The sequence below is a fragment of the Crocodylus porosus genome, unplaced genomic scaffold (genome assembly GCF_001723895.1).
Source record: "Crocodylus porosus isolate Cpor-Errol unplaced genomic scaffold, CroPor_comp1, whole genome shotgun sequence".
Classification (NCBI taxonomy): Eukaryota; Metazoa; Chordata; order Crocodylia; family Crocodylidae; genus Crocodylus; species Crocodylus porosus.
Genome location: NW_017728931.1, coordinates 124,239,890 through 124,260,011, shown reverse-complemented (window position 1 = coordinate 124,260,011; position 20,122 = coordinate 124,239,890). Strand labels below are relative to the sequence as shown.

At 42.4% G+C, this 20,122-nt stretch overlaps 1 protein-coding gene across 1 annotated transcript in view; it reads right to left on the bottom strand.

Moving 5' to 3' along the window:
- The window catches only part of CCDC146 (coiled-coil domain containing 146), a 140,665-nt gene that overhangs the window by 33,808 nt on the left and 86,735 nt on the right, over positions 1-20,122 (bottom strand). Inside the window, exons 4-9 of the mRNA XM_019543608.1 lie at positions 19,112-19,321; positions 13,452-13,509; positions 12,331-12,507; positions 7,391-7,464; positions 2,968-3,195; positions 1,110-1,296 (exon numbers count right to left, since the gene is read on the bottom strand). Coding sequence (XP_019399153.1) covers positions 1,110-1,296; positions 2,968-3,195; positions 7,391-7,464; positions 12,331-12,507; positions 13,452-13,509; positions 19,112-19,321 — 934 coding nt within the window. The remainder of the gene's footprint in view (positions 1-1,109; positions 1,297-2,967; positions 3,196-7,390; positions 7,465-12,330; positions 12,508-13,451; positions 13,510-19,111; positions 19,322-20,122) is intronic.

The window sequence follows — 20,122 nt, the reverse complement described above, 5'->3', positions numbered from 1 at the left end:
TGTTGACCTACTTTCCCCACAGACGCATGCTCAGATTGTGTCAGCTTCTGACTGAGAGCATGCTCAGTCAGAACCTGACATGAGGTAATCTGACTAGAAATTTCCCTGCGGAGAGCATTCTGATTGGCCACTAAATTCAGATAAAAGTTCAGTGAGCCCCTCCCTCGGGGGGAGATCGCGTTAGCTGAGGACAGAGGCTGCTGCTGCAGGGACTGTCTCTCAGTCAGGCTTTAGGGCCTATCGATCTCCTCCTTCACCTCCGTCATTTGGTATTTCATATTACTTGCTGTGTTACGGTTTTGACTCTGCTCACCTGGCTTCCGACTTACCTTGGCACTGACTACTGACTACGGTTCCGGATCATCCATTGAACTTTGTTTGCAACCTCGGCTTGACTCACCTGGTTTTGACTTTGGCTTCTGACATCATCGCTTTTCATCGTTGTCCTATGGGACTGGCGTCACGCGACTTACCATGTACAGCGTGTTACAGTTTACGTTCCGTTGTTTGTGTTCCCCATTAATGAGCTGTTGACCAGCCCTGGGACTAGGTCTTCGGACTGAACCTCGTGGGCCAACAGACCCCTTCGTTGTTCACTGTTGTTAATACTGTAACTGAAGACATCGCTGCCTACGCCTAAAGCGTAAGTTAAATAAATTCATCTTTGTTCAAATCCGCTACGTGTTCCTTCCTCTGACTCCACACCAGTAATCCCACCTGTTCGTATCTGATTGTCACCCCGATCACCGTGACCTTGGGGCCCTGTTCCCCGACAACTAGGAGGGTGGTAAAACACTAGAACAGGTTCCCCTGAGAGGTGCTGGACTCTCCATCCTTGGAGGTTTTTAAGACCCAGCTAGACAAAGCCTTGACTGGGATGATCTAGTTTCGGGTGTTCCTGCTTAGAGATGACCAACTGAAGTCCCTTACAACCCTACTTTTTATGGTACAAGGACGAGCTCTCAATAGACATGTCAGCAGCAATCTAACACAGTTCTGTAGACAGAAGTTTTTAAATTTAGTTTCCATTGTACTATTTGCAAAATATTGTTAATGTGATTTCCTACATCATGATTTTAATCCTTGTAATCAATGCACTGGATACAGACCTCTAATTTGAGTCTTCCATGAAGTGATTTAACTTGTTCCAAGGAATCTTGAGCAATTTTCAATTGCAGTTCCATCTTTTTTAAACTTCTCAAATTTTTATCTTTTTCTTTTTGCTTATTCACTAGAATATCATGGTTTTTTTGCTTCTCCAGGAGACAGTTATGTAAAGTGATTTCTAGAACAGTCCTGTACAGAGGCATAGAGAACTTCAGAAAGGGAAAAACCCAACCAAGAGATGTATCAAAACCAAAAAGACAGAGGTTGAAATACAATTCTAAATTAAAATTAAAAAATACACAAATTACACTCAATTTGCAAAATAAAAAAAATAAAACCGTCACAAATCTGTGGCCATTCTCTGAGAACAGAAAGGGTAAACTGCCAACACCTTCAGTAAATTCAGTGGGCCCAGGGTTTTACAATACTAAAAATTTATTCAAAATGTAAAAGAAAAATATTTCTGTTTCTTAAAGTAAGAATTACAAAACCTTATTTTAATAGTGAAAGAAGTTTTTAAATAGTCTTTTTACTTCTAGATTTCAGTTTAGAGTACTACTTAACTCTTCATTCATTCTTTTTTTTAATAGGAAATGCCACCCGTAGGGATAGAAATGTTGTTGCTGAAAGACTGGTCAAGATTACAATTTTCCATCTTTGCACACAAAGGGAGGAACTTCAAGTTTTTTGGAACCAGGAATAACATTCTGATATTTCAAGGCTTATTGTTGTTTATATTGATTTGCCAAAAGTGAGAAGGATAGGATTTACAAGGAAATCTAGAGGCACTGGAATTCAGTGCCATATGAGTGCTTAACTCCCTTATGCTCCTCTGAAAAATCTAGGACTGGATTCTTTGGTCTACTTAGTTCACTGTGTATTGCTTACACAGCAGAAAGTATATTTAACTCAGCCAAAGAAATTCCCTGCATCTTTTTAACTTGTGGATATAAATTTGGTGTTCCCTGTTCTCATTATTCTCATGATCTGTGGTGTTCTTGAAACTCTTGGAGTCCTGTGAATTATAGGAGAATTTCATTATTCACTTAAAATTAAGCAGGATTGTTTCTAGCTCTCACGGCTGGAGAGAAAAGCTTGTAAATACAACCAGAACGCACCTAAAGGCCTAGAAATCAAAAACTTGGATGACACAAATTTGAAATGCATTATATAAAAAAAAATCAAGATCTTGAAGGGCATGGCTTATGATCCTGGAAAGCTGGTGTTTGATGATAGTGGGAACATGCAACTTGTGAAAAACTGGTGGAAGTGGCTCTACAGTTTCTCGGGCCAACTCTTCCACCTGCAGCTGCTCCCTCCTCAGGGAGACATTGATGTAGCAGAGCAAGGCTCTGCTCTGACCATGTCTTTGTGATGGATGGTTTCTACTAGCAGTGAAGCCTGCTGCCCCCTTCTAACTGGAGTTGGACAAAGAAAAATTATGGAGCCAGAACTGGGCCCCTTTTCACAACCTCTTATCAGTCTTTGTTCAGGAAAGGGGTGGAAACTGAGCTCTTGAGTTAAGTTCTGGGAATACTCATTTGAGTTTTCTGATAATTTTCTATTGAATCAATGAGTCATCACTGAATTCAATGGAATTTGGACAAGGCCCTTACAACGTCTTTCTCTTTGTGTAATATCAAGTTTTAAATACCCATAGAATTCAACAAACAAATATTATTCATCCCTGTTGGAAACAAGGCTCATTTTAGATGATGGGAGTCTATCAAATCAGATGGTCAAAACACAAGCTTTTTCAAAAGCTATAAATAATTTAGAAAAGAATGGATTGTTTGGAAGAGATGAGTGCTTGCTTATATCTTTATAACAGAATGTGGCTCATATGCCTACAATGCTGACCTGTCTGCTAGGGCTGTCGCTTCATTCTCTTTACCCATTTCTAGTAACTTTGTCAAATGGTTGAATTCTCGCTCCTTGCTTTCAATCAATGCTCGTTTTCCATCTAATTCCTTCATTACATCTTCCTTTTCTTCTGAAAGTTCTTCATTCTTTTTTTCTATTTTTTTCAAGGTATCATTTAATTCTTCTATTTGGTCATCGAGGGCTTTTTTCTTCTTCTCTACAACCCTGTGGACATATTTCAAAACAACTATTATTTCAAAACAACTCCATGCATGTGGCAGGGCACTGTTGGTGCCAGCCAATTTAAGGGCTAAGCCAAGCAGCCAGCAGGTGCTTGACTGCAGTGGCCATTTTAGATCTCTGGCTGCCTATATAATCAGAACAGTTCACTGCTGGCAGGCCAGACAGAGCCACTGCCTGGCTGCAAGGCAGAATGCAACATCCTGGAGGTAAGGGCAGGAGCTGTAGGGGATTTTTGGAGGCTCCTGGTCCTGGGCATGACTTAAAACTACACCCTGCCAGGAGTGAGTGGTCTGGTGGGGCTCCCAGTGGTGCGGGGACCTTCAAGAAATATCAGGCCAGTTACTACCCTGGTGAAAGGTGGATCAGGGTGCCTTAATAAGCCCAGCTCCCACAACCAGGTGGGTTACCCCATAGAAGGGTCAAGAAGGTGGACCCAAGTTAGAGTGATTGGGCTAGAGGCTCAAAGACCTGACTTGAAAACCCCCACCGGGGCCATGCTGGGGCCAGGACCAGACAGGTCAAAAGGGCCAGGGGCCCACCGCAAGGGATGCCCAGAGCTAAGGGCCTGGGGTTTCTGACTGGCCTTGGAGGTGAGGCCAGAGCCTGTGTGGCCAAAGGTCCTGGGGGAACCACGCCTGAAAGGGGGAACACTTCAGGGAGCTAGGCAGCCCAGAATGAGGGTGAAATAAGCCATCTGATGGGAGGGATCTGGTAAGGGTCCAGACTGGAGGATTCTGGGGCCCAGTGTGAGTGATGATAAGATCTGTGGATGCCAGAGGTTTGGTCTGTGGTGTAGGGGAGGAACGGAGCTGCAAATAGCACCCCTGGCATCAGGGCAAGAAATGGGCAGCCTCCCACTTAATTAATATCATAATTATATATCATGAAGGCATGGCAGGAGAGAAGGCAGGCATTTGGCCCAAAAACAGGTGGGTGGGCCATTGGTAGAAAGGCCACAAGGAAGCCCCCTGTTACAGTGAGTATAGACCAAAATCCAAACCTGGTCTTGTAGCGAGTAGAAACTGGCTATGTCTATATGTGAAATTAATGCAAAGCAATAAACTTCAGTGCATATTGCACCAGAGTTTATTGCTCCGAAGCAGGGCTGTCCCTGGGGGTCATAAATCATGGCAACTCCCCCAGGCCCTGGGCTTTGGGGATCTCCATTGGCAGTGCTGTACAGGCCCCACCACAGTTGCTGCCATGTGGCACCGCCACTGGCTCCAGCCACTCATCCCCCCCCCACGTGCTGCTGATGCTGCTGCTGGCTTCTGCGGGGGGTCACCACCCCTAACCCCCGGCCCCACACAGGCTGATATGCCTCGGGCCCTGTGCACCCCTAGAGACAGTTCTGCTCCCAAGCACTGCCTTTACATGTGCACCCAGGACCACAGCACATTAAACTAGGTTGGAGCAGCCCTGGCTGTCAGGGGCCAGGGAATTTGCCTGCCAGTTGGGGGAGGCTCTGACCCAGCTCAACGTGGAGGGGCTGGCTGGGGCATGAGGGTTCTTCAGTGTGTGGCTAGCAAGCAGACGACCCCTGCACTGAAGCACCCTTATGCCCCAGCCAGCCCCATCAACATCTACATGTGTGCTGCTGCGTGGTAAAGAACTCTGCTGCATGATGGTACTTGTATTTCCAAGTACTAACCTACAGCAGAGGTAATTAGTTGTTTGTGGGCTAAAATATGCATAGAGATGAGACTTTACTGCAGAGCTAATTGGGCAGCTCCACAGTAAACATCTCATCCCCCAGCCTGTACTAGTATATAGGATTGTTCTGGGACACTAAGGAAGTGTATGCCTCAATTAAGCCCTTATATACAAATAGAATTTAGCAGAAAAATATAGCCTCTTGGTGCTGGCACATTGATATAAGGGCAGACTTTTAAAAAAACGATTAATCTCATGTATGAGGCTCTTTGGAAGAACGCTGATAAAATAAATATATTTCTTACAGATGACTATTCAGTCATATGTTTGGCATGTTTCAAATATCTCTTGAAACATCTGTGGTTATTATAAGAATAATGTCTCAACAACCAGACTTTCTGCTTTCCTGATGCTCTGACATTTTCAGAGTCACCAGGTAGAAATTACTCATTTAAATGCTGTATTTCATTACTATCCATAGAGATGATTTATTTACTATCCATAGAGATGATTGGACTGGATTGTGGGGTTTTGTATTGGATTTTTGGGACTTGCTAGATAAAAAAGATTCTAAAATAAACTTACTGTATTTAATTGAATCTAAGATGACCCCAACTATTAGATTGGAAAATTACATATTTGGCTCAATTTTCCACATCTACAATCTAGTTATTGGAGGTTCCTCTTAAATTTAGCTTTCCCACCACTGCCACAGGGACAGTAGTGGCAGGGGAAGTGGCGACTGCGGGGGCAGGCAGCCTCCCCACAGTCCTTTTTCCCTCCCTTTTCACTTGCCCCCCCGCCCACCTACTACCAGTCCCCCTCAGTGCCTTTCCTTTCCTACCACTTGCCCCCTTTACCTCTGCGGCTGTTCTTACTCTGTCTCCACTGGGGGCATAGAGTACTCAACCGGGCTGGGCAGTAGTGGCAGCTCTGGCTTCAGGCTCCAGCCCCACCAAGGGTCAGGACCAGAGCCACAGAAGCTCCCCTGCCACTCCATGCACCCCTACCCTGCACTCCCCATGCTCTGTGTCCCTTTCCTTGAGCTCATCTCACAGAATGCTCCACTTCCCCTGAACCTTATATGTCCCTTTCCTTGCACCTCTTCCCTTACACCTTTTCCCCACACTCCTCTCACTCTGCATGTCCCCTCGGCACCATGCACCCTCCTCTGAATCTCCCTTTTGCACCATGCAACCTTTCCCCCACATTCCCTCCTGTACTGCATGCCCTCTCCCTCATGCCCTTTCCCTGAACTCCCCTCACTCCACACTCCCCTTCCCTTAGGCTGTTCCCACTCTGTGTCCCTTTCCCTGAACTTTCCTTGCTCCATGTGTCCCTTTGCCCATGCTCCCTCTGCCACCCATTCCCCCATGCTTCCCCCACAGTGTGCGCCCCTTCCCCATTTTCCCCCCAGCACTCCCTTCCCAATGTCCTTTCCCTTCTCCCCCCACTTGTTCCATGCATTCCTTTCTTGTGCACCATATACCCCTTCTCCATTTTCCCCCATCACTGCACACCCTTTCCCCCACACTCCTCCCACTCCACATGTCCCTTGCCCCACGCTGTTTCCCTGCACGCAACATGTCCCTTTCCCCATACCCCTCCTCACTCTGCATATCCCTTTCTCTGCAATCTTCCTGCTAATCTTACACACATGCTCCCCCCACATTATGCACCCCTTCCCCATCCTCTCTCCCCTCCCCCACCTGCCACATTAACCTCCCCCGCCCCCTCAGGAGCTGCAGCAGCTGCTTGCCTGGCCTATATTCTCTAAGATGAGAGGGGTTTTTTCCCTATGCTGAACTAGGGAAAAAACCCTCTTGTATTCAGGTGAATATGGTATTTTTCATACCTAGAAAGATTAGTTAAGAAAGAAACAGAAAATGGGTACAGTATTTAATATGAAATGATTGATCTCAGGTAGAAATTCTTTAAGAATACATAACAGCGGTAAATTGATGACCAAAGGAAAGTGCACTGGGGAGACTTCAGTAACCTTAATGTAATACCATGGTCTAAGGTGTAAAGCAGGGCTGCCCAACTGATGGTCATGTGCTGCATGCAGCCCACAAGGGCCCACCCTAATTCTTTATTAGACCTCTCATTCATTGCTGTTCAATGAATATAAAAATTAAAAGATCTGAGGAGTAAAGCAATGTCTTGCACCCTTGCTACATAGTGATTTGGTAATCTGTGCAAAGCTGTATTTGATACTACACTGTGACAGTGGATATTCACAGATATTTTTATGGATTATAAACACATTTTATTCCAAAGTGCTTTTATTAGTGTCTTCAAGTCTAAAATATGTTTTCCTACTCAAACTCTATCTTTGTAACATGGCTTTGATTCTTTAAACAGATTGCGGACACCTTACCTTACCTCTGTCTCTGCACTGATCAGAATTTTGTATCAAGAACTTAAGCTTTCTTAGTTGTCTCTATAAAAGGTTTCTATTATTATTAATAATACAAAGAATTAATATTCAATAAAACAATGTTTAATGTATTTAAAAACATACGTTTTTTTGCGGTTAATCTTGTCCATTTCTTTTCCAAGTTGGACAGGTATAACATGGAGTTGAACTAAGTCTTCCTGGTATTAAAACAAAATTGTTAAAGAAGCAGGGTCTAATTTTATGCATTTTCACATAAACTAATATTTGCTTTGAATTATGTAATGACAGAACAGAAATGTGTATTTTACAGTAACAGCATACATTAGTGCAGCCTAAAGTAATACAATATAAAAACCAAACAAAACTTAAGCTTAGCAATTAAAATAAGCCATGATAAAAATGTTATAAAATTAACTTTGACATAACAGTATACAATGTTTGTTAATGGGTCTTTCTTTTCAGGGAGGGTCTGCCACTATTATTTCTGCATCAAACGGATAACTCAGTCTACTTACTTAATTTACACATAGCCTATTATTATATGCAAAAAATCCCTCTAACAACAAAGCCTCCTCCTTCCAAAAAAATCTATACTAGAGCAAAATGAATGCTTACAGGCCAGAAAAACTAAGATAATCTGAAGTCATTAATTCTGGTTATTGCAATTAAGGCAAAAAATGGCTTAAGGTTAGTTTCAGAACTGACTGTTCCTGCACTGATAATCAGGATATATTTGAGATGTCTGAAGTATGATAAATTTACAGATTAATACAGCAAGTTATTCTTAGCAGGTTCCAATAAAAAAAACATAAAATAATCACAGTGTGTTTATATGCATATGACATATTTTGTAAAGGAATTACAACTGTTTTAGAGTTTAACATGTCTGTTGAAAATTCTGTTTGTACCTCTCTGCTGTAAACGGAAGGGTCTTCCAATGTGGCATTACATGATGCCATGTAGAGATACTCAAACTATCTTTGAAGAAACTAGCTCAAATTGCAGAAATAAGTGGACCACATTATTGCTAATACACAACACTTGCAAACATACTTGGGCTTCTCAATGGGGCTAACTAGTCTAGGTGAAGTGCTGTACTGAAGATGGAAATTCTTCTTCAAGCTCCTAAGATAGCTCATGCAGAGCTATTTTGGTTGTCTATATAGCACTGCATTGTGCCAGTTAGGCATACCCTGAGGGTACACGCATATGTTTGTGGTGCTTGATCTATGACCACATGGCTTGCTTTAAGCCGTGTGATTGTAGATCATTGTAAATTCCCATGCCTTTCTCCCGAGTGTCGCATGTGTGGACTCTTTAAGAATCTCACTGTGGCTTCTTGGGCTGTACGGCCAGGCTAGTGGGAGTACCCTCAGGTCGGATCCCCAGGGGTCTCTCCTGCCACATCTTTAATAAGGGGTTTTAAATCGGGAGGAAGATTTATGGTCCTGTCCCCCTGGTTCTTTCCCTTAGCCTTCCTTGTGACCACCTCTTCTTCGGGCTCCATCTCCCCTACACCTCGCCAAATGCCAACCGTGATGTTGCTTGTCAGGGCCGATGTTTGGGCCCTCCTCAGGACTTGGTCCCTTGGGGCTGTGGTTGTTGACCACTGGTGTAGCTAGTGCCAAGCACTCTCTGTGGCCCCTCTCTGGTCTATGCAAAGCCGAGTTTTACCCAGACTGCCGCCTCCCTTGATGCATCGCTGATTCCCTGAGTTTGGTACCTCCTGCTGGTTGTTCGGTTCAGGGTCCCATCCTCGCTGCGTCTGTCGCCATACCAGTCACTGGGGCTACCAGCTCTGGCCCACAACGGGTCCGCCGGCAGCTCCTTGGGCCCAGGCTGGCCTGGTATTCCCTCCATGCTCCCTTCCCGAGGAAGCCACCAAGCCTTCTCCTGCTCCTTGCTGTCCAGCTGCTCTGACCCTTCTGGGCCAGTCAGGGATGCTCCTTCCAGTCCCCCTGGCTCCCTTCTGGGTGAGCCTTTTCTGCCAGCTTTGGCTGCCTGCCCAGCCAATTGCCCTTGGCACGCTTTTATAAAGCATGCCCAGGTGGACGCGGGAGCTGTTCCCGGCTCCTCCCAGCTCCGCTGTGGGTTTTTTCTTTGATCTTTGACCATGGCAACTCCAGCTGCCGGTGCAGCATCCCGCTGCCTCTCTCCTTCTCCTGGTAAGTTTTCCTTACAATCAGGTCTAGCTAGTGCACATTCACTAGTGCTGGAAGCTGTGCCAGGAATCTAAGTAAGTTGGGTGGGAGGGGGGTCTACCAGTTTTGGGGGCTGGTGGGTCTGTGGAGGAGGAGTTGATAGATCTGTGGCAAGGAGGTTGTTCACCCAGGGCAGGGAGGACTGGAAGGCTAAAAACAGACTAGTTGGGGGAGAAGCAGGGAGTGCAGCTCTGGGGCTGAGGCAAACAGCTGAGTTATGTACAGACATTCATTAAATATGTACAGATGTTCATTAAATCAAGCTATCCCATTCCTAATCTAAGTTTCCTCAGGTGAACTAAGTTAGAGCAGGCCAGCTGTTTTTTGCCTGATCCAACCTCCCCAAATATCCGTACAGATTGGCACTAAGATTTGCCTAACCCTAGTTAGGTCAAACCAAGTGTAACATTTGCAGGTACCATAAATTACTAGAAGGCAATATGTAATGAGCTTAGAGAGCCACAAAACACAGTAAAATGACCAAAAATAGCCTTTACATATAAATTTCCTAGGTCTCTGGTAGATGTGCAATTAAAGATGCAATGGTATCTGATACATAATCCCTACAATCATGCTTCCTGCCTTGCCCCTGGATCAGCTGGCAGGACTCCTAGTTGTAGGATTGCCTGGTGTACCCCAGGACTGGGAGCCCAGATCGTCTGGTTAGAGCTCCCAGCTGCAGAGATGTGGTACAGCTCTTGACTCCAGCTGCACCCTGAAGGTTGGGAGCCTGATTTGCCAAGTTACTAGCAAAAGGGGCATATTGGAATCAAGAGCTCCAATGTGTTTATGCAGCTATGAGCTGCAGCTGATCACAACTCTCAGTCTTAAAAGCTCACAGAAGTCAAGGGACCCTGTGCTCTCTGAAGGCTGGAAACCCCAATCAGCTTGGCCACACATTCAATTAATGGAGTGATAGGAACTAGCCAAAAATTATTATACACCTTTTCTATAATAACTTTGTGGCTTATTCCTTGTTATATCTTAGCATTAATTGTATTAACACGTGGATAGGGAATTATTTGGAATGTGATTATCTGGTTAATCACACCTTAAGTGTCATGTGTGCCAGGGGCCTCATCTTTAGCTTCTTACTGTCTACCAGGCCTAAAAGCAAAACCTAGGCATCCTGCCAAAACACTGGAGGTGCACCTACATGTGTAATGAGTATGGCTGAATAAACACTGGCACATTTTGTGCCGGATTTTATTGTTCCTGAGCAGTGTTTACCTGGGGCCATGGCACATTGAGCCAGGGTGGCACAGCCCTGCCTGGCAGGGCAGATGAGGGGTCAGCCTGCTAGGCCAGGGCTGCAGCTTCTGCCTGCATCTATCGAGAGTCTGAGGGGGGGAAGTCCCCCACTATTAGGGGTCCCCCCACAGCTTGCTGGCTGTGGTCTCGGAGGGAGTGTCCCCCACCAGCCCAATGGCAGGCAGAAGCTGCACTGCAGACTACCCAGCTAGCTTTTCACCGCACTGGGAACTGGAGCAAGGGGAGAAGGAAGCACAGTGTCATGAGCCCCATCCCCCCCAGCAGCTTGTTGGCTGGGGCATCAGGAGGGGGCTGGGCCAAGTCAATGTGGTGGGGGGGCTCCCCTTCCCCACCTTGCCCCAGTTCCCAGGACAGTGGCCGGCAGCTCCATTCCTCACCTCTTTCCCCCAGCTGGTTCTGGGGCTGGCATGCAGGAGCACCCCCCACCTGGTGGACTTGGCCAGTGCAGGCAGGCACTGAGTCCCGCCCTCTCCCCCCCACCCCCAACCAAATGGTGAATGTCTGTTTGGCTTATTCCCTCTCTAAATTATAGCACTTTAAGTAAAGTTCAATAGTTAGAGCCCTTCTGTCAGGGGCTTTTTCAACATCTATACTTAGCCTATAATGATGACCATCCCAAGTTATTCTGATATTTTGAAATTTGTTTTCATCCATAACAGGGCAAGTAGTAGAAATAGCAGAACTCTTCATAGACAGGAAGCTTATATGTGTGTTTGTGAGCTGGGGAGGAGTGTATCATGTATATGTGTATATAAAACTTGCAATGTTTTATTAAAACAAAAGATTCCAGCATTAAATTCATTTAATTTTGGTGTTTGGAACTAAGTCGAAACATTCCATTTAAACACTAATCTGTGTCCCCGCTCTGAGCTTCCATAGAGCCTCTTACAAGTTTTAATTCAAGTGTCTCATGTTCCTATTTTTCTTGATATGCCTGTTACTTCAGCAGAACTGTTACTTATTACAGTCAAGTGATGTCTGATATATTGCTTTATCCAGAGGGCGTCTGTCGGGTTCCACAAAAAACAAAGTTTGTGTAAAGACCAGTCTAGACCTGATAATGAAGGCACGAGGCACCAAAACTAACCAGATGTGGGCCCATCAGTGACATTTCTAAATTATAACTATTTAAAGCTGTTATTTAATTTTCAGTGTTCTTGATGTAAAAATAAAAAAATCAGCAAAAATAATCACACAGAAAATTTAGGGTCTTAGATGTTACATTTTCAATTAAAGAAACAATTGACTAAAAACTCCCAGTCTTCTGTAATTATAATTCACAGAAATGTTATTATGTTCTTTTTTCTTTGGTTAACTGAGACCTGTTCACACACATGCGCGCACGCACACACAGAGCTGAAATTAGCTCATGAGTTCTGATCATTCTGGAAGTTCCTTGTTTGTCAGTACTATGCCTATTAGTTTCCAAAAACTGTTTATAGAAATGACCCACCAGCATAATACACACATATTGACTAACACTGTAATCTGTGGTAGTACATACTGGAATGACAGCACAAATATTTAATGTGTTATTTTTTGGGTGAGTTTGCAGACACACAAACACCTATATACACATTTATATGTTACCTTTAGGTTATCCTCCTGCTCTAGAAGTTCCTCCACTTCTTTCTGTTCTTTTAACATCAGTTTTTGCTTGAATGCCACATCCTCCTTCAGTGCTTTGATCTCTGCTCTCCTTTGGGTTGTTTCTTTACGAAGCTCTTCACAATTTTCTTTCAACATTTTAATTCTCTTTTCTGTTTCCTTTAAAAATACAATCCAAAATTATATACACCTCATATTTGTATGTTTTAGGAAAGGAGAAGTGTATTCCTTGCATAAATAAGCGTGCACCAGAATACTGTTGTATTGTTTGTTCAGGAATTAATTGATCTTTCTTTAGAGAACAGTTACTTTAAAAAAGAAGATTAAAGAGTCTGAATGAATTGTGTACTATTTTGGTATTTTTTGCAGTCAAATGCATTTTTCTTTTTATTGTGCCACTTTTATCAAAACCTCTGAAATCCTCTGATTGCATTACATTTTCATTACATTTTCTTTCACATTTTTATTTTAAATCTGAAATTTAAAATCAACATAATTCTACACAATATTTTTCACGCACTAATATTGGTTTGGTTCTCCCTATTATTAAGAACATTGTTATGAGATTTGGCCTGATAGCCCTGAAGACCTTTATTTATAGACCTTTATTTATCCATAAAATAGGTACAAACAAATAGCAGAAGTTCCACCTACTCCACAAAGCTCTGCCAATATGTCTGTTCTCCAACAGACGAGACTCTAGCATTGGCAAGCTGAGAAGTTTAGTTTCCATGGATCAGATTCAGATCATCCTTGCAGATACCCCCACTTCAGTTTTGTGACACCTATGAAATAGGTGTCTTACTCTGAAAGCACAATCCAAATAGACAGGATCAGGAATCTGGAATAGCCTACACTTAATGGAGAGAATTAGGAAACTCTGAAGAGTAGCTTAAATTGCCTGGGCACTGTACACAGTTGGACAGCAGGAAACAGGTATGTCTGAAATCCTGCTCCTCTCCTGACTGAGTGATGACTGATACACATCTGCATGCTTGGTGCTCCCATTCGTGTTCTAGATTTATAATAGCATTTTCATCTTAGTTTTATAGGCTGAGGGCACAAAACATGACTTTCTCCAGTGACATGCATTTTATACTTACACCTTGCTTGGGGATTCTCTCATACTCCCGCTGAAGGATTTTTTTTTCTTCTTGTAAGCTACAAAAAATAATCACAGATAGAGTCAAACATAAGGAAATAAATGATTTACTTACAAGATGGTGGCATACTGTGGTTGTCTAAATACCTAAGCAAACCACTAAAGCACTTCTGTTGGCTTTCTGGTTTGGCACTGATATAATCACAACAATGGTAACACAATCCCAGTTTTTAAAAAAACCCTGATTAAATCAAATAAAAACTGTCACCAAAACATAAATCGTAACAGCAGTGCTTGACAATGACCTATGTAACGCAGAGCATCACAAGTACAAGCTTAAGGCTGCAGAGATTAATTCAGTCGTTTCTGTTGCCCTTTCTGACCAACACCGTCCCATCAGAACAGATTCCTGTGCTGCCTTTACTAGTTCACAACAAAAGCGTTGTCATCTGAGGAAGGTAAAAAGATATTATGCCTCATGTTCTGTGACACATACAAAAGGCAACTGAAGGTTGAAAAACCAAAATTAAGCTCCCTCAAGAGGGCCGTTTCCTTTTACCTGAAGGAAATGAAAAGGCAAAAGAAGGAACATTCATGTTTAAGTTAAAATAAAGCCTAAACATGAAACACAGATAGAAACACAATTTTTCTATTAACAAAATTAATTTTATGCATGGCATGCATTCATTATTTTAGGACAGCTAGGGAAGATGTCAGACTACTGTCCCAGGCATAGTTGAGATTGTGTTTAAAATATTATGTACATTATGTACAGCTCTGGGCATCTATGCTAAAAAAAAAAGAGATTCATTCAAACTGGAACAGATGCAGAAGAAGACTATAAGATTGATTAGGGCAATAATAAACCTCCCTTATCAAAGGATATTAAAAAGCTTGGCTTGTTCACCTTATGGGAGCAAAGGTTGAGGATGATATACAATTATTCTTTATAAATTTATTTTTGGGGTGACTACCAAAAGGAGAGGAGGAATTTAAGCTACAGGAAAATTGGTCATAACAATAAATAAATTAAATGAATAATTTATACTCAAAATTAGAAGGTTTCTAGGCAGAGAAGTGAAATTCTAGCAAATTGCTGGTTGTATAACAATAGGTGTCAGGCACCTGACACTCATTCTGTTTTGTTTTGTTCTGTTTTATATCCTGTGGGATGGGTGTTTTCTTTATCTTCACATGTTCACAACTGTTATCAGCATCATTACTGACAATAAGAATAAGTCAAGAATAATAGAATATAAACATTAAGCTTAATCATTTCTGTTTGGGAATACGGAGATGTACTATTATTGTAGATTTCTAATAGTCTTCATGTTAATACATCAAAATGAATGCGAAAATAGTGTGACTGTAATGTGTTAAAAAAAACTTCAGATCATTAAGCCAAGTAAATTCATAACTTTTTCCCAAGGGATGACTGCAGCTGCAAACTGCCACAAAAAATATAAAAATTAAGCAAGAGACATTTGGAAATATAAATGATAGTCATCAAGAGAGGTCTGTTAGTTCAGCACTCAGCATAATATCCAATAGAGAACATTTTAAAATCATTTTAGGTCCAATGTTGCAACACACTGAGAGCCTTCAACTTCCTTTGACTTTGGCTGGGACAATTTAACAATTCCCAGAAGGTGCTGCACACTTATGTGTATAGCTGGAATGCATTATTGGAGATACCAAGATGCCCGCATGATATTTCTGGGATGATTATCAAAGTATGCTTAGCTTGCATATACTGATGAATATAGTAACAAAATAGTTGATCAGGCTTGCTTTCTTTAACAGCTTCATCTTGAACTCAATAGGCATGTCCTGATGAGCATGCATGTGAGGTTTGCGATGTCAAACTACATGTGATGCACATGAACCTGTACACTGTATTGCTAATTTGCAGCACGGTGGATTTTTTTTGATAATGGGAGATCCTACAGCAAAGTAGGTTTAGATTTGATATCAAGAAAAACTTCTTTACTGTTAGAAGAGTGAGACAGTGGAATAGACTGCCTAGGGATGCTGCAAAATCTCCTTCATTGGAGGTTTTCAAGAACAGGTTGGATAAGTGTTTGGTTAGGTATGATTTAGGAGTAGCAATCCTGGATTGTGCTATGAAGAGCACCAGTTGGAAGCCAACGAGATACCCCTACACACATACCCAAGAGATGTCCCAGAGCACTGCACAGAGATGGAGAAGAACTTTGCAACCCAGAGCAGGTGAAAAGCAGACAGGACCATGTTCAGCAATAGAAGAATGAAGCTCCACAACTTTTTCTGCTAGGAAAGAAGATTAGAAGCTGAGATGAGTTTATGGAAGTGATAGGGTAATAAAGGGAGTTTGAGATCTCTAGGCAGGGTGTCGATGCATGGGGTTGCATTTGCTGTCCTCAGGTTGCCATGCAGAGTGGACCGTATCTTGTTATCTCATGCTTCTGGGTTTGCTGGGGCCATGAGGGAATTTTTTTCCTTCCTGTTGCTACAGGTGTCAGAGGGGTTTTTTCCTTCCTCGGAAGCACTGGCCATTGGTCACAGCCAAGGCTGGGGATTTTGACTGGTGTGTGTTGAGTCTACTGCTGGGACTTAAAAAACCCAGAAGTTTCTGGCTAGAGGGTTTTTCTCATCTGCTCAGGGTCAGAGCATTTGTCATGTTTGGGATCAGGAAGGAATTTTACCTCATGGTCAGATTGGCCTAGACTATGGGGTATATTGCCTCCCTCTGCTGCAGAAGGTGTGGTTCCCTTCTTGGGATCTCCTGAGCATATTTTAGAACTACTTCCTGTCCTTTTAGGCACAAGACATTGTCAGTGCCCTTGTTTCTCTGCTTTACATAAGGCAATTTAAAGGGTGTTTTTAACGTTTCAGACAGTTATGCCAGGTAGTGGTGTGTGAGGCTGTACCTAGAGTTTTTAAGAACAAGTTATACAGATATTTGCTTAGGATGGTCCAGAAAAGGATGATTCTGCTTGAGCAGAGAGGGTGGACTGGATAATCCCGAGGTCCCTTTCAACCCTACTATTGCAAGTAAGAGTTCAGAAATAAGCCCTATGCTTTAAATGAAAAATGTTTCCAATAGAAAATATAATAGGGTATGTGTAGACGAAACAAGGGCCCTAAATTGAAGTGGTGGGTTTTTAAAAACACCACTTCATTTCAGGGCCCTTTAAACTCCTGTGTCTTGCACACACCCGCACACACTTACCTGCCTCTCCAGCGGCGGGGAGGGGAGGGTGAGCTGCCAGTGGGCGAAGCAGTCTCTGGGCTGTGGGGGTGCTGGCACTTCCCTCCATGGCAGCAGCGGCCCCCCCCAGGCACCTGCCTGCAGGCACCCAGCTCGGGCAGTCCGGGGGGGCACCGTAGCCGCAGAGAGCAGCACTGGGCCCCTGCACAGCTCAGGCAGGCAGGCTCCAGGGAGGTGGGAAAAAAAAATCAGGCTCGCCACTTTTCTTGGATGGAGCTTGCCTTCCTGGGTTGCTGCCAGGCTGCCTGCAAGGCTTTCTGTAGAGCCCCTGAGCTGCACAGAGCCTGGTGCTTTGCTCTGAGGCTGTAGGGGCAGAACACCTAAATTTCTGCTTTAAGTTTGCTGTGTCCCAAGTCATTTAAGGCACATTACATCACTGAATTTGCTACAGCAGCTGTAATTAATGTGCACTATGCCACGGACATGTGCAAACACCGACACAATTAAAGCAGTGCAAAAGCATTTAGCCCACTTTAAAGTGTCGTGCACACATGCCACTTCTCATTTTGTCTATGCACGGAGAGGCATTCAAAATCCTTGATATGCATAATTCCCATCTTCAATTCAATTGACTACTTTTTAAACTATAATTTTACAGCTAAAGTTCCATTTTTGTTGCTACGATAGCCTTGTAAAGAAGAGAGACTTTCTTATTTACGCCCCAGAATTGAGGCCTCGTATCCATAAAAGACAGAGAAATTCTGGTTAGAGATGATCCCTGCTGAATGTTTCCTCGTTTATATTACTTTATTCTTCTGGTATCCCTCCCCTCCATCTCACTCCAGGCCCTTGACCATTGGGTCCCAATCAGCTTTGTTCACAAGCAGAAAATCCATTGACTTGAATGGAGTTGTGCCAGAACTGAAGGTGGGTCATTAGTTCCTTCCTTTTAATTCATTGCTGTCTCCTGAGTAGCTTTTCATTATGTCAATTTTTTTTACATCTGGACATTAATTTCACTGGTATCTTGAGACAGACAAAAAAATCCCTTTGCCACATTCTGTAGCCTCCATTAGATTTGACAGCTTTAAGATAAATATATCAACTGTTGAAAACATGCAGACATTAAATACATTACCATAAGGAATATAAATTAAGCCCTAAAATAAAGCATTGAAAATTCTTTGAAATAATTATAAAATATCAAGTAAAAAGACACCCTAAACTGCTGATACGATTATTTAATCTATCAGGTGATTGCTTTGATATGTTGCATCAGAAGGTTTTGTCAAATAGAAGATTTATGTACATCCAGTTATTCCATTTAACTGTCCAGCAACAGAGGTTCCATGCACTATTACGATTTGCCCACTTAGATTGTTCTGTGGACCAGCTTTTCCCTTCAACGTGGCATTGAAAGATGACAGAATTACACCATCTTTCTTTCTGGAAAAGTTATTTTTGGGTTAAGTCTGACAGCCATAAAAAAAGAGACCTCCTTATTACTTTCTGTGGAGATGCAGAAATGTTAAGTTAAAAAAACATCATAGGTACCTCAGTTCAGATGATCACTGTTATCCTACCTGACTGCAGGGACATAAATCAAAGGAGAAGGTTGGGTGGAAATCAAAAACAAGAAAGAAAACAATGGCAAAAGCAAGGCGTTGTCAGAGAGAATATCAAGCATCTCTGAGGAAACCTCAGAAACCAACTTGCCAGACTCCCATGAGCCATGAGCACTTTTCCATTAGTACATTTATAGTATCCTGTTTTATTTTTAAGTTTTAAAAAAAGCTTGAAGTACACCAGGGCATTAAGCCCAGAGACATAAAATATTTAAAATATCAAGTTACCTACTAGTCTTTTAACCTTTCATGGAAATGTCAAACATTTTCTTCTGCCAAAAGAAATGACGGTTTTTAACTTCTTGTTTTGCACAGATGGGACTACAGAAAATTTAATTTTATTTGATTACTCTAATAAAGAAAGCTAACTACATAGTACCCTTTGGTCTTTAAAAAGTGTTTCATTATAACCATAATCACTATATTTCAGCAATAATTAATTTCATTTGTATTCAAAGAAGTCCCGAAGTAGAAGTTTTCTGCTTAATTTTTTTTCTAAAACATTAAATTGTGATAGTTGGATAAAATAACAGAATAACAATATATACTCCATTGATATACGCCCGATCTTTATCCAAGTCTGTATAACACAAGAAGGAAATTAAAACATCAATAATATATTCATACAAAACCTCATAGGATCACAAAGCACCTTATACATTGAAAATGATATACAAATGATACGCAGGAGGCACTTTATTCAGCACTGAAATATAGCTACCTCTAGGAAAAAACATGCACAGTAACAAATGTTTTTAAGGTGTTGACAGGAATAGGCATATACGATATAATTACCTGTTTCATTAACTTACAAAAATATTCACAGAAATTAACATTGTCACCTACCAGTTCAACTTATACTGAATTTCATACTCTCTTTCTTTAATAGCATTATATTCGTTTTGATATTTAAGTAGTTGCTGCCTCATTCTGGAGACTTCACTGGTAAATCCTTCAGGGAACTCATCTGCTTTTTCCAGTACTTGTTGCTGTTTTTCTATCTCTACAGTGAAACGTTTGGCATCTTGTAACAACTGGATCTCTGATTCCTGTAAACTGTTTTAAATAAAACAACTTAAAATCAGGCGTTAAAAGAGTACTGGAAATATTAAACATAATTATGTTGTTTTATCTTATAGTTTAACATTAAATGGGATGCCATGAGAGTATATTTTGCGTAGCCTCACTGACACTGCTGGATAAAGATTTATGCTTTAGTCATATGGAAAATACATTAGGTAAAAAGGTCACTTTGTGTGAATGAGACAAGTGTTATAAGCTGATCTTGGAAAAATGTGTTTAGGGATACTCTGTTCTGTGGTCATGGAGCACTGGAATAGGAGTGGGAGTGGAAATGGTTTTTAATTGTCTGGGAGCATTTGGGATGTTTCACCTTTTTGGTTTGTTACTTAAGGCCCCAGGTTCAGGTTCCTTTGCAACCTACAGTAAGGTGAAGGGACAGCTCATGTAACTGAAGATTTTGCACACCAGGAAGAGGGTTTGGCATGTTGGAGAGAGGTTTGTTCCTTTACTTGTTTCCTTGTTGTTGGAGAGGCAGCAGGTAGAAGAAGAGCAACATGAAGGTGAAGTCTAGGTATTAGGAGTAAAACCACAGCAAACCCCCCAATCATCTAGACCTGGTGTCATCAGCCTATGGCCTGCAGGTCAGAGCTGGCTTGTGGAACCACTGGATCCAGCCTGCTTTAGTGGAATTTGGTGACAGAGGGCCTTGGCTGTGGGCACTCTCCTTGTGCCACTGCCAGTAGAAGCACTAGAAGTCACTGGGTCCTACTGCCCACCCATCCACCTGCCCCTGACTCGGAGTGGGTCATTCCAGCCTGCAGACAGAAAATATTG